This window comes from Heteronotia binoei, chromosome 2 (assembly GCF_032191835.1).
Source record: "Heteronotia binoei isolate CCM8104 ecotype False Entrance Well chromosome 2, APGP_CSIRO_Hbin_v1, whole genome shotgun sequence".
Lineage (NCBI taxonomy): Eukaryota > Metazoa > Chordata > Lepidosauria > Squamata > Gekkonidae > Heteronotia > Heteronotia binoei.
Window position 1 is genome coordinate 123578183 of NC_083224.1, and position 15519 is coordinate 123593701.

The 15519-nt window shown below is 41.4% G+C and overlaps 1 protein-coding gene across 2 annotated transcripts in view; it reads left to right on the forward strand.

The window, feature by feature from the left end:
• Window positions 1–15519, forward strand: part of CACHD1 (cache domain containing 1) — a 247645-nt gene that overhangs the window by 120238 nt on the left and 111888 nt on the right. For both annotated transcript variants that reach the window (XM_060231944.1, XM_060231945.1), the window contains exon 3: window positions 12160–12308. In XM_060231944.1, coding sequence (XP_060087927.1) covers window positions 12160–12308 — 149 coding nt within the window. The remainder of the gene's footprint in view (window positions 1–12159; window positions 12309–15519) is intronic.

Consider the following 15519-nt stretch of genomic DNA (forward strand, 5'->3'; position numbering starts at 1 on the left):
GGGTGGTCTGAAAACCAAGTCCTATGAGGAAAGGTTGAAGGAGCAGGGTATGTTTAATTTGGAGAGGAGATGACTGAGAGGTGATATGATCACCATCTTCAAGTACTTGAAGGGGTGTTGTATAGGGAATGGTGCAGAGTTGTATTCTGTTGCCCCGGAAGATCAGACCAGAACCAATGGGTTGAAATTAAATCAAAAGAATTTTCTGCTAAACATTAGGAAGAACTTCCTGACATAGTGGTTCTTCTATGGAACAAGCTTCCTTGGGAGGTGGTGAGCTCTCCTTCTTTGGAGGTTTTTAAACAGAGGCCAGATGGCCATTTGACAGCAATGCTACTTCTGTTGACTTAGGGGGAGGTATTTGAATTTCCAGCATTGTGCAGGGGGCTGAACTAGATGACCCTGGAGGTTCCTTCTAACTTCTGTGATTCTAAATGGGAGAAAGCAAGGGGGTGATGGGAGGAGTGTCAGATAGGATGGTACCCATTGCTGCATAAAGTCCTGCAGGACCCAGATGTTATTTGGCAGAGAGTTCCACCAGGTAGGACAGCTGGATGTCTTTAGGACTAGGGCTAGGGATCACTAGTAGATTATTTCCAGCAGAGTGTAAAGCTCTTCATGGGACATACCAGAGAAGGCAGTCCCAAATATAGGTGGGTCCCAGACCACTCAAGGCCTTAAAGATCAGTACCAAACCCTGAACCTGACCCAGTACTTCACTGGGAGCCATTGTACCATAGGTTGAATATGTACAGCCTGTGGTGTCCCAGTTAGGACCTGCACTGTCACATTCTGGACCAGTTGGAGTTTCCAGATCAGTCTCAAGAACAAGCCAGCATAGAGTGAGTTACAGTAATCCAATCTGGAGGTGACCGTGGCATGGATTATTCTGACTAGGTCATGGTAAAAGTTATGAAGAATCCAAGCAATGATCCCTTCGATATAATACCCATAATCTGGGTAAATTTGGAAAGAGAAACATGGTGCCAAATTGCTGATTGCAGATTAATGTAGTGAAATATGGTATGTGGTAGAATGTACAATGGCTGTCTTGAAACAATTTTATAAAATGATTGTCTGTTTTACATGATAGTATCTCTTGAATTGCATCCTCTCCTAATTATTGCCAGTTTCGCTCTCAAACGCTGATGCCGGATCAAATTGGGTTGAGTTCATAATAGCAGACAAACAGGAGAGCGACATACAAAATAGGTTTTGGAAATCTTATGGCCAAGAATAAAAAGATGATTTTTATCTTTGTTTCTCTTGGCTTTGATATTTTCCTCCATGTTGGATTTCTTTTTCTCCATCAACAGTGGAAAGATATTAACTTTGCCTTAGAATGCTTCATGGGAGCTCTGGACTTGGTGGGTTGATCTGTTTTTAATAGTTTCTGATGGCCTGAAGTTGATTTAAGCTACAGAGAAGTTATTTTGTAGGAGCATGTTTATTTTATTTATTTATTTATTTATTTGGGATTTGTATCCCGCCCTTCCCACAAGTGGCTCAGGGCGGCTTCCAACAACTAGTCAACATAAATTTAACAATTTTAAATATAAAGCAATTAAATAATTAACATTTAAACATTAAAACCAGTAACATTTCACTCCATAAAACAATACAGCTTAAAACCAATAACATGTCATTTTATATAAACAGATGGCTGGCCAGTTAAATAGGCAACCTTGTTTTGTGTGTGTGGGGGGGGGGGGGGAGAAAGCCTCCTAAAAATCATGGTCACCTGTTTGTCGAAGGTTTCCTAGGATATGGTGGCAGAGATAACTGAGAGGAACACCCTCTTTGATACATGTTACCAAAACAGTTTTTAGTAATTTTGCATGCAGCAACTTGCAGAAGTCTGCTTGAGCAAAGGGTCAGGAAGTGTTACAGCTATATAAACAATCTACCCTGGTGGACTTAACTATAGTTCTGTGGAAGGTGTTAGCATTGTATAATATGAAAAGAAACAGCTGATGGATAGCAGGCATTCCCATAGATCTCCTGTTTGTAATTCAGCTTGTCATCAGATAGGGGAAGAGGACACCTCCTAAATCCAGCTATGAGTTAAGAGAGGATATCAGATACAGCCTGGCAACGGAATATACAAAATAGTTTCTAAAGAGGATATATTCGCTGCAGATGGAGCAAACACCGTGGTGTTAATTATAGAGATAAAACTGGTAGCGGTATCAAACTGTTGTTGAAACAGAGATTGTGTCTTGGAGGATATGTTTCTTTTTAGTGTGTTATGGAATACTGTAATGAAAGGTTATGTTTTTATATTACAGTCTCATATTCCTTGCAATTCTCTCAAAACTTAAAAGTAATAGAATATTATCCAAATATTCCATCATACTAGCAAAACTTTCTTTCTTGAAGAATACAATTTAACTCCAGTCTAAGTTTGTTATATCAAATACATGTGTCTTCTTGATTGATGCATATTTTTATAGTTTTATCACATTAAAATTTCATAACTGGCATTAATAAAGCAGATTTAATGTATTACTTCCCTGACTTCCTGCAATGGGGGAGCATCAAAAAGAGTTTAGCAATAAAGGAAGCTTTTAAATCTCTGGGGTTGTATGTAAATGAGTGAGCTGTCACTGAGGTTATTGAGAGATTCACTGATGTTATGATAATATATTGTCAATAGGAATAGTAGCATTTTGAGTGCTTTTACACATGGGTGTACATAATATACAAACAGGTGTTTTTCCTCATGCATAGTAATGAAATGGCATGCATTCTGGCTGTCTATACAAAGATATCAAAATTGATCTCATGGTTTGGACTACTTAATATTTTATCATCTGAGTGCCACTTTCCTGATATTAAAATTTAAATGTATCATCAATATATCTAGTTCCCAATAGGGCACCATCTGTGGATACTTAAACTGGGAGATTGGAACCATGGATAAACAAGATAGATTCTTCTACAAATCCAAGAAAAACTGCAGGTTTGTAGAAAAATCTAAAATATATATTGGAGAGAGTAAAACTCCATCCAAATGACAGAAGCAATGCCTGTAGCTTTAAGAAACTAATGCCCTCAGTAATCATTGGTAGGCAGGCAATCACAACAGTATTGCTAGTTTTTAAGCCTTGGTTCCTGTCAGTAAAATTGGGGGGGAGGGGTCAGAGCCCTTTCCAGTGATTTTCAGCCTTCAATGGAGGATTCATTGGCGCCAGGCTCACCAGCAGCTACAAGGCTACTTGTTACCATGCAACTTGTATGACTTTCCCAGGCCTGGCTGCTTGCTGCTATTGAATAGAGATCTTGGGGTCGTGGTAGATAACTCACTGAAAATGTCAAGACAGTGTGCGTTTGCAATAAAAAAGGCCAACGCCATGCTGGGAATTATTAGGAAGGGAATTGAAAACAAATCAGCCAGTATCATAATGCCCCTGTATAAATAGATGGTGCGGTCTCATTTGGAGTACTGTGTGCAGTTCTGGTCGCTGCACCTCAAAAAGGATATTATAGCATTGGAGAAAGTCCAGAAAAGGGCAACTAGAATGATTAAAGGGCTGGAGCACTTTTCCTATGAAGAAAGGTTGAAACGCTTGGGACTCTTTAGCTTGGAGAAACGTCGACTGCGGGGTGACATGATACAGGTTTACAAGATAATGTATGGGATGGAGAAAATAGAGAAAGAAGTACTTTTCTCCCTTTCCCACAATACAAGAACTCGTGGGCATTCGATGAAATTGCTGCGCAGACAGGTTATAACGGATAAAAGGAAGTACTTCTTCACCCAAAGGGTGATTAACATGTGGAATTCACTGCCACAGGAGGTGGTGGCGGCCACAAGCCACCTTCAAGAGGGGTTTAGATAAAAATATGGAGCACAGGTCCATCAGTGGCTATTAGCCACAGTGTGTGTGTATATATAAAAATTTTTGCCACTGTGTGACACAGAATGTTGGACTGGATGGGCTGTTGGCCTGATCCAACATGGGCCGTTGGCCTGATCCAACTGAGGCATCCCACAGAAGCTAGTGTGATGTATTGGTTAGCCTTTCAGACTATATTTTAAGAGTCCCATGTTTGATTCCCTACTCTATTGTGGAAGCTCACTAGCTGGCCTTGGGTCAATCATGCACTCTCAGCCTAATTTGCATCATAGGGTTGTTGGGAGAATAAAATGGAGGGAAGAAAAATAACATAAACTAGTTTACTTCCCCATTGTGAAGGAAGCAGAGTATAAGAGACATACTTCAGACATAAATAATTGCTGAAGATGGGGGGAATAAAAGGTAGTATTTTTGGTGTATGGGAAGGAAAGAAGGAAACTGAGAAAGCTGAGGATTTGAGGCTGGCGGGAAGAGAGAAAGTGGACATAGTGTGAAGAGGGGATTACGGGAAAGTGAGGTATGCTCTGCAAGCCCATACAGGGGCTTTCCTGAGGTGCCGCGGTCCCCCTTGGGCCCCCTGGTGCGTCCTGCCTCTGCCGTAGCCCTGGATGACCCTCGCTCAGGCCAGAGATCTCAGAAATGGAGGGGGCTGGGTTTCATCACCCGTAGGCTCCCCCTCCCAGCTGGGTGCTTATGGGCACTCGTACGTCTCTCTCTCTCTCTCTGTTTGTAGCCCTTCTTACCAACGCCAGCCTCACTTCCTCCTTGACCACCTTCAGTGTCCTCCTTTTATTCCTGGCTGGCTGTTCCCTCCACCCACCAGAACCGCCTCCCTTGTGCCCCACCCCCTTCTTAAGTTCTGCCACCCAGGAGGGGCGTTCCCAGGGCGTTCCCCAGCTGCAGGCTCTCCTGCTGTCATGGGCGGCTGGGGCATCTCAGGGAGCAGCCCCTCTCCTTCCTCTCAGCTTTCCTTCTCCTGGGCTGGTTGGGCTGCTGTTCCCTTCTCCTGAGCTGTCGGAGGGCCAATGCAACATTCCCATCAGGCCATAGGCCTTGCCCAGCCAGCGGCCGGCCTCCCAGTGGCTTCCTGGGCCAGCGGCGCTGCAACCTTATGCGGCGGGGTGAGTAGGGGTTTCTTGGTAGGCTCATCGAGCACCAAGCAGCTGCCAGTGGTGGGGGGTTGCAAGGGCCCAGGGTAAGCAGCTGTCTCCTGGGCCAGGGGGTTGGTGGGCCCGTCGGCTGTGGGGGGGGGGACCACCCGGCCGAGTCCTGAGCCAGGACGGACAGGACATGAGGGAAGGAGGAAAAGTTGAAGACAGAAAACAGATAAAGTAGCTCTGCTGTGTGATTGAGAGAGCCTGGCAAAGCAAGTTCTCCTTCCTCCCCAAAGGAGGAGCCTCAGCCATTGAACTGAAGGCTTTCTTTTTGGAACTTCAAAGCCTGTCAACAATCTCCTGATTAGCTGCTGAGTTTTCACTAGATGGAAAGGTTCAACTTTATTATTTTTTTAATTAATATTTTATTAAGTGTACATATATCAACAGATTTATACGTCATATAAATACTTTTCGTTTTTTGCTTGTTGTCTTCTACAAATTAAACTGAATACTAATAACAAATAAACTTCTGCCTCTTTATCTTATTTCCTTTCTTTACCCGATTTCACCCGATCCCCATACCACTTTTCCTAATTCTTATTTCAGTCATAATTATATTCTTTCTTTTGTTTCCAACACTTCTTTACTTCTTCATGAACTTCCATCTTATCACACTTAATTTTTAAAATTTTAGCTATCTTCTCTCATACCTGCAAAAGAAAGCTGGACAGGGATACCTCCAGAACTGGGTGCTACAGAAAATCTCTACAGTTGGAAGTCTGAGGGGGGACACCCACCATCTCCTTGCTAATCCATTGACTTTAACAATTCAATTCTATTTTCCATTCCCATTCGTCATATCTACTAACTATATACATATACTCCTATTAATTACTCTCCTCCTCAAGAAAACATAATTTCTCGGTTCAAACTCTTCCAGACTTTTGTTTCATTACACTGTCAATTAGTTCCTTGCCAGATGCCTCATTATATGCAGTAAAAGTTTGATTTTCCATTTTGACCACTAGGTGGCCTAGCGGTAACCATCTATACTGAATTCCTGTATCATGTAGAATCTTTGTTGTGTCTCTCAGTCTCTTCCTTGCGTTAATGACTTCAGCTGGGATATTCAGAAATAAAAAAATCTATTTTGTGTTCAAGGCACAGTCCCTGTTTTTCCCTGGCAATTTTAAAAAGTTTATTCTTCATCTGCAGTTGTTTAAATTCAACAACAGTGTCCAGGGAAACGTTGTCAGGAGTCTTTTTGGAAATGTTTAATCGGAAGGCAGAAGTAACAATCTCTTGGGGAGACTGCTTCTCCTTCTGTGAGAAGAATCTGACTCAGCCATCTATTTAAAGCTGTAGTAAGGTTTTCCATCTTCCCAAAATTTACAGATATTCCACAAAGCTTGGCCTTTCTTTCTCTCAGTTCTAACTCCTGAAGTATGATCTTGTTTTTGGCCCAAGACTCAAAATCGTTAAAGTCTTTCAAATCCTCTGCGGTCTTTTTTGCCGTCTGATATGCAGCCTCAGCTTTCTTATCAGTTGTTTTCAATGCTGCAGTGAGTTCACCCAATTTCTTATTAATTTGTTCAACTGACTGTTTGAGAAGTCCAAGTTCCCTTGTTAATTCTCCAACCTCTTCCCTAAGAGACCTTATATAATTCTTAATTTCATTTTTTATCTCTGTTAGGGCATGCAGTATCTCAGTCTGTTCGCTTTGGGGAGGGTTACTCCTTCTCACCGCCATTTCCTCTAACAGAGAAGTCTCCAAGTCAGAATGATCAGATTCTTCTAAGTCAGTTTTATTGTTTCTAGGAGGTCTATAGGGAGGGTTTTTAGTACCTTTTTTGCTCTGGTCCTTCCCATACTTAACTTGATGTTTTTTCCATACTTGGCTGTGTTATCTGGGAATAGTAGATAATCTTCCTTAGGGATAGCAGGAGTGTAGGAGGGATGCAACCAACCAGAAGCTCAGTCGCCACACACCCCCTCCCTCCCGATTCAACCTTGACGATGGGGACACGGAAACACGAAGTACACCAGGACAAGCATTGTTATGATTCACAGCTTCATGATGCATAGAGTTCATTTCTGAGACTGAATCATTGCTGGAAAGATGTTAATTTGAACTTTCTGTTGCAAAATACTGTTGGTTTATGTTACTGCATCCAAGTAACAGTTTATCTTTTATGCTCCTGCATGCGCATCTCAGCGAGGTAGTTGCTGCCGCCGGCTGCTTATGTATATTGTTTTCAAGTGAAACGAAAAATGTTTATGTGCTTGCGAGTACTTTTGAGGGTTTAAACCAGCTTTGGCTGTTGATATAAATTTAACAAAGTGTGACTTTAGTACAGATAAATTTAGGCATTCATTGAACTGACTGCATTTCTGGCTGGATATTTTCAGTATTATGGCATCAACCAGAGGCCATTCTTTTTCCATTGTAGCTCTCACTTTATGGAACAGGTTCCTGAAGAAGGTAAGGGTAGGATACTATAGAATTTTTAGAAGACATTACAAGACCAGGTATCTCTTAGGAATGCCAGGGGGTTTTTTTGGTTATATTTAGTTGACTTTAAATTGTGATGTTATGACTTGTAAGCCACCTTGAGCCATAAGAAAAGGCAGGATAAAATTTTGTAATAAAAAAATAAAAATGTGACAGCAAGTCCCTTATTTGAACCAGCTGTTTAAACATGTAACTGGTGTTTCAGTAACTACACTGAATACCGGCTTGCATCTGGATCTCATTTAAAGTCCTGGGTCCCTGTTACCTGTCAGACCCTGTCTCCCAATATATTATACTCCCTGAACTTAGGTGTCTTCCTCTTTACAGTACCTTGCTTCATTGTTTTTTTGGTGAATGCTTGAACTAGAGCATTCTTTGTACTGGTGAAGTTAGTACTTTGGAATTGCATGTCAGAATGCGTAAGGAGGACACCTTTTCTGTCTGCTGTTCAGAAGGCATGTAGGAATATTAAAGCTCTTAGAGAGCTTTAATGAAAGGTGAAATAACTGTTGAGAAGGCTTGGCTGTGTTTTTGTCCATGTATATTGTTTTATTTCTTTTTAAAATTGTTATCACAACCTATTGTTGCCTGTGTGAGCTAACTTTAGTTTTGGGAGAAAGGCTCAGTACGAATGTTTTAAATAAATCAATAATGACTATAATTCAATGAAAATATTGGTTTGGAACTGGAGGAACAGGGAATTTATGTCTGTATTACATAACAACTGACAGCAGTTTAATGGTGTTAGATTCATAACTTAGTTTGGACCATTAGAAGGCCTCTATGTTAGTAATAAATCATTCTGCAATACCAGTTCACTATAGTTCTGTAAGCATTTTCATTTGAACAACATTCCATGTAAAACTATGTTCTTTGGAGGACTGTAATAGAGCTGTAGTATTTGATGGAAACAATGGAGCCAAAGTCACTGTTCTTATCAGTGTCGGCTTCATTATTCACATTCGCATAATGAAATAAATCATGATGAAATGACCTGTTATTAATAGTTAGGAAGGACATTTGTCAGTCCTATAGACTAATAAACAGACCAATTACATATTTCAGTACACAAATTGAGTTGTGTTGTCAGATTATTCCATTGAAAGGTAGAATTTTGTATGTGTATGTTATTGGCAATTGGAGGGCGTTGAAAGGAGCCAGTTAGACATTACTAATTAAAGAACTTTGTCTCTGAAGGCAGAATGCATTAAAATGTGACAGTGAACATTTTGCTGTGAGCTGTAAATTGCTGAAAGATTATTCTGTTTCTTTATTTGAGCTACAGGCTGTAGGGAATTTTCTAGTAAGGCTAAAATAATAGAGCTACAAATACAAAATATACTGAATAAAACTGGATTCACTGGACTGGTTCAGTAGGTGATTTTCATTGGAAAATTTTGCATTTTAGGGAGTTTGGGTTTGGGTTCCATTCAGAAAGCAGAGATAAAAAAGCTGGGTAGCACTTCACCATGATTGTTTGGTTTGCCCTTGTTAGATAATTTGCTAGGATTTGAGAGGTTGTTTTTGTCTTACAGGTATCTTACTGATATCAGTAGGAAGTTTAAAAGAATATACAGTAGCTCAAAGAAGAGGCACAATCTGTTGGAGGTGTTTAGAGCCAAATCTGTGGATACTTAAATCCAGAGACGGGGTGTGTGAACAGGCAAGACAGAGCTTTCTACAAACATGAAAAATGCCCCAGGTTCACGGGGGGGGGGGGGGGATTGGAAGATTAAAACACTCTAAAATGATAAGAACCAGCATCTGTAGCTTTAAAAATTAATGTTCTCAGTGGCCTTCGCTACACAACTACAACAGTATTGCCTGCCTTCAAACCATAATTACTGTCAGTAAAAGGCAAGGTAGCAGGGTCTTTTCAAGGGCTGTTTTGGCCTTAGAGGGAGAACTCACTGAGGCCAGACCCAGCTTGGATTACCAACCCCCTAGTCCTGGCAGGGATTCCCCTGCTTTTGTAGACTCCTTCCCCACCAATGGCCAGCTAGCTGTCGGGGGAAGCTCTACCCTCAACAATGACCCCCGCCAGTGTTTAAGTAAATAACACTGGCTGGGGTCAAACAATGGGGGGAGGGGTGGGGAAAAAGTAAGATATGGGGCAGATTAATTTTCTTTTTTTTTTAAAGTTAAGATATTGATATAGATTTGCTACCATATGTTACCAATAAAATTGTTTATACTCCAACAATGGCCAAAAGATTTAAAGGGACCCTAAATGCTTTTGGTGAGCTATAATGGAAATAGCCTGGGCTGTGGTCAATCCAGATTGGCCACCCTAAAAGGTGGAATAGCCAACTGATTACTTTAGATGGTGTATAGTGACATGTGGAAGGAAATGGTCCATCAGTTAAAGTTCATAACCAGCACCTTGAATTGAACTTGGAATTCAATTGCAGCTCTTTCAAAATGGGCAATATATGGTCCAGCTGCTAGCCACTGAAATTAGGCTGCCACATTCTGGACCAGTTTTAGCTTCTGGATTGTTTTTGTGGACAGCCCCGTGTAGACCATGTTGCAGTAATCCAGCCATGAGTTTACAGAAATATGGATCACTGTGACCAGACTGACCGAGTCTAAGTAACAACAGAGCTGGTGAATCAGATGCAGGGGTGTTGAACTCATTTGATAGGAGAGCCAGATCTGACACAAATGGGATTTGTGGGGCTGGGCTGTGTGTGTAATAAAATGTAATGTGAGGTATAATGAGGTATAAACTTCATAAAGGAGACAAACACAATTAAAGGTATTATTTTTAACTTAAAATACAAACATGCTTAAAACTCTTGCAATATTTTGTTTAAAATGGAAAGCTGGGGAAATAGTGGGATTTGGCATTGCAGTTTTTAAAATAAAACATAAAAAAGCACAAAAGATTACAGCAGAAATTAAAAATATAAAATGCTTTGAGCCTAGGAAAATATGAAATGGCTGGGCATTGCAAGCTTTCCCCCCCTCCCCCTGGTCTATTTAGATTGGCAATGGCTCTCCAGTCTAATATCCCCCTTTGGCTGTGGGTTTCCAGGTTAGAATACTCAAAGCATCAATCTTTTATTTGCAAAGACACAAATTCAGGAAGTGTGAGCTTCAGCTGGCTGTAGGAATGCTGAAAAGTGAAACTGATCACCGTTCCATTGAAACACATTGCAGCACAGACAGTCTGGACCCAGAGACCTTAATGGAAAATCCATTACATGTTTTCCTTGCAACTTTGCTTCCTGCTGCAGCTAGCAAAGATAAGGCAGAAAGAGCAAAGAACTTCATCAGCCTTGGAGCTTCAAAGGGTGAGGAAAGAATGTGGAGAAAAGAGCCCCATGGGCCTGATTAAAGCCCTAAGCAAGCCGGTTCTGGCCCATGGGCTGGACATTTGACATCCCTATGATAGGAGGTGCTCTCAGCTTCCATGTCAACCTGCTTCTCAAACCTCTGTGCAGGGTCCATGACCCTGCTCTTAACCTGCTGTGAAAAAGCCAATGTCACTCCATCTAGGAACAAGTGGATTCAGTCCCTTTAGAATATCAGCTTTCCCAACCAGCACTACCTCTATCTTGTCTGGCTTCAGCTCCACCCTGCCCTAGCTACCTGACCTCAGCCTCAAAGCACCAGTTCCATACCAGTTCTGTATTTATACACACTAAAGAGCATGGGTGAGAGAATAGAACCCTGTGGTACTCCACAAGCTAAATTCCACCCAGTTGATTTTACACTTCCAGTACAGACTCTATGTCTGATCAGACAGAAAAGAGTGCAACCATCAAAGGGCTGTGCCCTTAACATCATCTAGGTATTCAGGTCTGTGGATAAGAATGGAGTAATCAACTCTGTCAAAGGCTGCTGTGAGGTCTAACAGTATTAACAGAGAAGATTGTCCCCTGTCCTACTTTAAACAAAGATGTACACCCATGCAACTAAAGCTGTCTCAGTACCAAACCCAGGCCTGAAACCAGATTGAAATGAGTCAAATGCAGATGTGTCATTCAGGAAGCCTTGGAGCTGCTGCACCACCACATGCTAAGGCAAATTGAAGATTGGCTTCTAATACGCTACCTTATCCCTAGCCAGTGCAGGTTTTTTGAGCAAAGGTCTAGTTACTATTTCTTCAAAGGCCTAGGGAGAGCTCCCTCAGTGAGGGAGGAATTGATGATTTTCACTAATGGCTCCAATACATTTTCCAGCCTGGATTTTGAAAGCCATGATGGGCATGAGTCTAGAGCACAGAGTTCCCATCACACTTTTTTTTTTTGCTTTGTCGTCAAAGAACTTTGCAAAAACATCACAGCTGGGGGCCAAATTTTCATCACTGGCAGGGTTGGACTTGCATGTTATGAAGTCACAGACCATTTTAAACAATTGAGGTGTGTGAAACTGTCCTGAAGCAGTGGTGGCAGAGAAGAAAGTTTTCTTCGCTTCCATCAATGCTGCCTCATAGACTTGGAAATAGGCTCTATGGCATGCTGAATCTGATTCACCTGAAGTCTTCCACCAATGTCACTCAAGTTGTCTTCCAGACTGCTTCATATTGCCCAGAACCCTGTAGATTTTTGTTAAAGCCAGCCATGCATAATATTACAATCAATATTTGTTACTTTTTTGCTATAGTTGTATGGCTTCCACAGTAAGTACTCAAAATATGAATGCTGAGAAGCATTTTTGATTTTATTTTCTTTACATTTTCTAGCTAGCAAAGAAAATTCGGGAAAAATTTAATCGTTACTTGGATGTGGTAAATCGAAACAAGCATGTAGTGGAAGCATCGTATACTGCTCATTTGACATCACCCCTGACTGCAATTCAAGATTGCTGCACTATTCCACCTTCTATGATGGAGTAAGTATTTAAAAGGCTTCCCACCAGAAGTAGTGGGGAATGGTCTTTTCATTTGTTCACTGTCTTTGCTGAAGAGAGGTAACAATTGAGATAGTGTTCCTTGTTGCTGTTTTGTATTGCAGATGATTATCAAGCGTCCTGGTGACTAAGCTGTGCCAATGTTTGTAAGTTTGCTAAAAAAATGAAACACATACCTTCCTATGGTCATAAACCATACTACTTTTAGTAGCTGAACACTTCTTAAATTAAACAAAGTATTTGTTGAATTGCTGTCACAAACTTCTTCAAAGGATTGTGATAATGACACTAATTATATAGGCCTTAATGTTTAACACTTACAATGCACTTTTGAAAAGTTCAATATATATTCTCCATCGGTACCAACCTCACCCTCCCTGTCCTATTTTGCACCAAGCTAGAAATAACATGGGCTGTTCTTATAGTTGTTACCATTCAGGTATGTGACCATACAGAATACAGTGGTAGTAGTGAATGGTTACAAAGTTAATAAATATGCTTGGATTTTGAGTGGAGAATACTAGAATGTAATGCCATGAATTTCAAAATCAACAAAGCTGTGAAGAACCTAGTGTTTCAATTTTGTAATCCTCCCTGGACAAACAAGGCTAAACTGGTAGTATGAGAGAGTGAGTTGGGAAACTGCACAGAGAAGCCTGTTTCTACAGATCCTAGTTTTGCAAAGCTCTAACATTTATATTTGGCAGTTTTTATTGGGTTAAGGACCTGAGTGTTTAGAAGTGAAATGCTTTCAGAAGTTAGTGTGTTATTGATTTAAGTCTGTTTCTGCCTTTTCTGCAGTTCTTTTTACAAACCCAGAAAGACCAATACAGGAATTAACATAATTTACTGTGAGAGGCAGCCCGGTAGGGTTCATTGTGTACCCACCAGCTTGTGGAACAAGTACTGATTGCTGCCCCAGCTCTCTCTCCTTGGCTTTTTATATCTGAGATAACCCACAGAAGAGCAGCTCAGTATTTTCTCCAGGGTGGAAGGATAGTTGTGGGACTGCCTGAGAAACAGGATGTCTCTTTCTAGAGCAGCATGCTTTTTTCTCTTCTGCAAACTGGAAGAAGCATCAACTTGTCAGAGTGAAGTGCTGAAACATAATAGGCAGTAGTGGCTTGTGAGATGGACGATGGGTGCTTGCTTGGCAGTGAGACAAAGGATCCTTTGGATTTGCAGGACTGTTTTAAGTTGGACATTTCTCCGATGAGCATCTATACAAGCTCTGAACTAAGCAGTGATAGAATTTAATCTCAGCAAGGGCACAGAATAACTCATATCTGGGGACTGTTGCCAGTTTCTGTTTGTTTGTTTGTTTTTTTCTTGACATTGATTGTATTATTACTTTGAAGGTTTTTGAACCTCCACTTTACAAGAGGGTTGCTATAAACATGCAAAAAATTAAGAGATCATTGCTATTAAGACAGCATCAATTAAACATCCAAATGACTTTTCCCTTCTGCTACTGGCCCCAATAAAACCAGGTACAATGAGTCGGCGAAAACGCTGGGGAAAAAGACAGTCTTGCAGGGCCTGTGAAGTTGACGGTTAATGGGGCCCTTGCTGATATAGAGTTATTGAGGCTGGAGGCTCAAACACTGTTCCATTCACCCACTGCCACCATTTATTCATATCTTATCATATATATATATGCACACCACAGTCAATGGGATATATATCCCATTGACTGTGGTGTGCTTTGCATCAACCATTGGCCCATCAAACATCAGTCAAGTGTACTTGGGTGGCATTGGCTGACTCCATTCCCCTCCCCCCATTGACTACCAGTCCCTGTTGCTAGGCAACCAAGCATTGTTCTCAATAAAAAGGCAACCAAGCTGGGTTTTCTTAGTAAAGGGTAGGAGGAAGAGGCCCTTTCCGTGCCTATTTTGGCCTTTGAGAGAGAAGTCATTGGGCCCAGTCCTGCCTAGGGCTGCCAGTTCTAGGTTGGTGGGAAATGCCTAGAGATTTTGTGGTAGGGTCTATAGAAGCCAGAGTTTGGTAAGGGAAGCGGCCTTAGCTGAATATAATGCCATAGAGTCTGCCTTCCAAAGCAGTTGTTTTCTCCAGGGGTTGAGAGAGATACATTGTGTAGAGTTCAGTTGTCATACCAGGAGATCTTCAGGCTCCACCTGGAGGTTGGCTACGCTAGGCCTGTTCAGCAGCAGCCAGTTCCTCCTGGGGAACAATTGTTGCCACTTTCCAGATGAAGGCTGGTGATCACTCAGAATTAAAACTGCTCTCCAGATGGCAGAGATCAGCTTCCCTGGAGAAAATGGCTACTTTGCAGGTTGTACTCTGTGTCATTCTACCCTGTTGAGGTCGCTTCCCTCCTACTTTGGTCCACACTGTGATTTCAGACCATTCACAGACTTTCAGTCTTACCTACTTCACAGAGTTGTTGTGCAGATCAAAAGGGGGATAGGATAATGATGTAAGCTGCTTTGGTCCCCACTGTGGAGAAAGACTGTCCTTTTCCTAGGTAGAGGCTGCAGGGATGGGGGAGGAGATGGAAAGCTGAAGTCAGATCAATTTCCCTACAGAAAATGGCCACCTTGAGTGGGTGGGAAGATAGCGCCCAGGGCCTCTTCCTAGAGCCCATTGTATTTTCCCTCACAACAGGCCTTATTCCTAATAATAAATATACACATTGAGTTATTAACTTGTGTGTGTGTGTGTATGTTTCTTTGCTTGAGGTACATAGCCCCAAAATTTAAACAAACAAGGAGTTAATAATTGTTCTTAATGGTTTGAACATAACACTGAAGAAAGTGAGGCAGATGTTACATTTCATTTCCAGTTGAACTTTCAAATGATTTCCCTGTTCAATCAATTGGGTTCTTTTGTTACAAATTGATTATTTTTAGCCAGCTTTAAGGAACTTTCTTCCCAATTCCATTAAATCAGCCATGCTCTTTTTACTCTCAGCTCTCCTGCTGCCAACTCCCAATTGCTCTCCTAACTGTTTTGCAACTGTCTACTCACCAACATTCTGTCAGCTGCTAGTGGTCACTCTTAGGGAAAGGCAGAACCTAACCTGTCAGTCGCAACGGCATTAGCTGCCAATAAATATCCAGGTCTGTTCATGGTTCTGGTTCTTATTTTAAAGCCCTTCACAGGCTTGGAATTCACATAATACCTCTTTCTATATACCACTTAGCCCATCAGTTTTTTCCATGTAGTCACC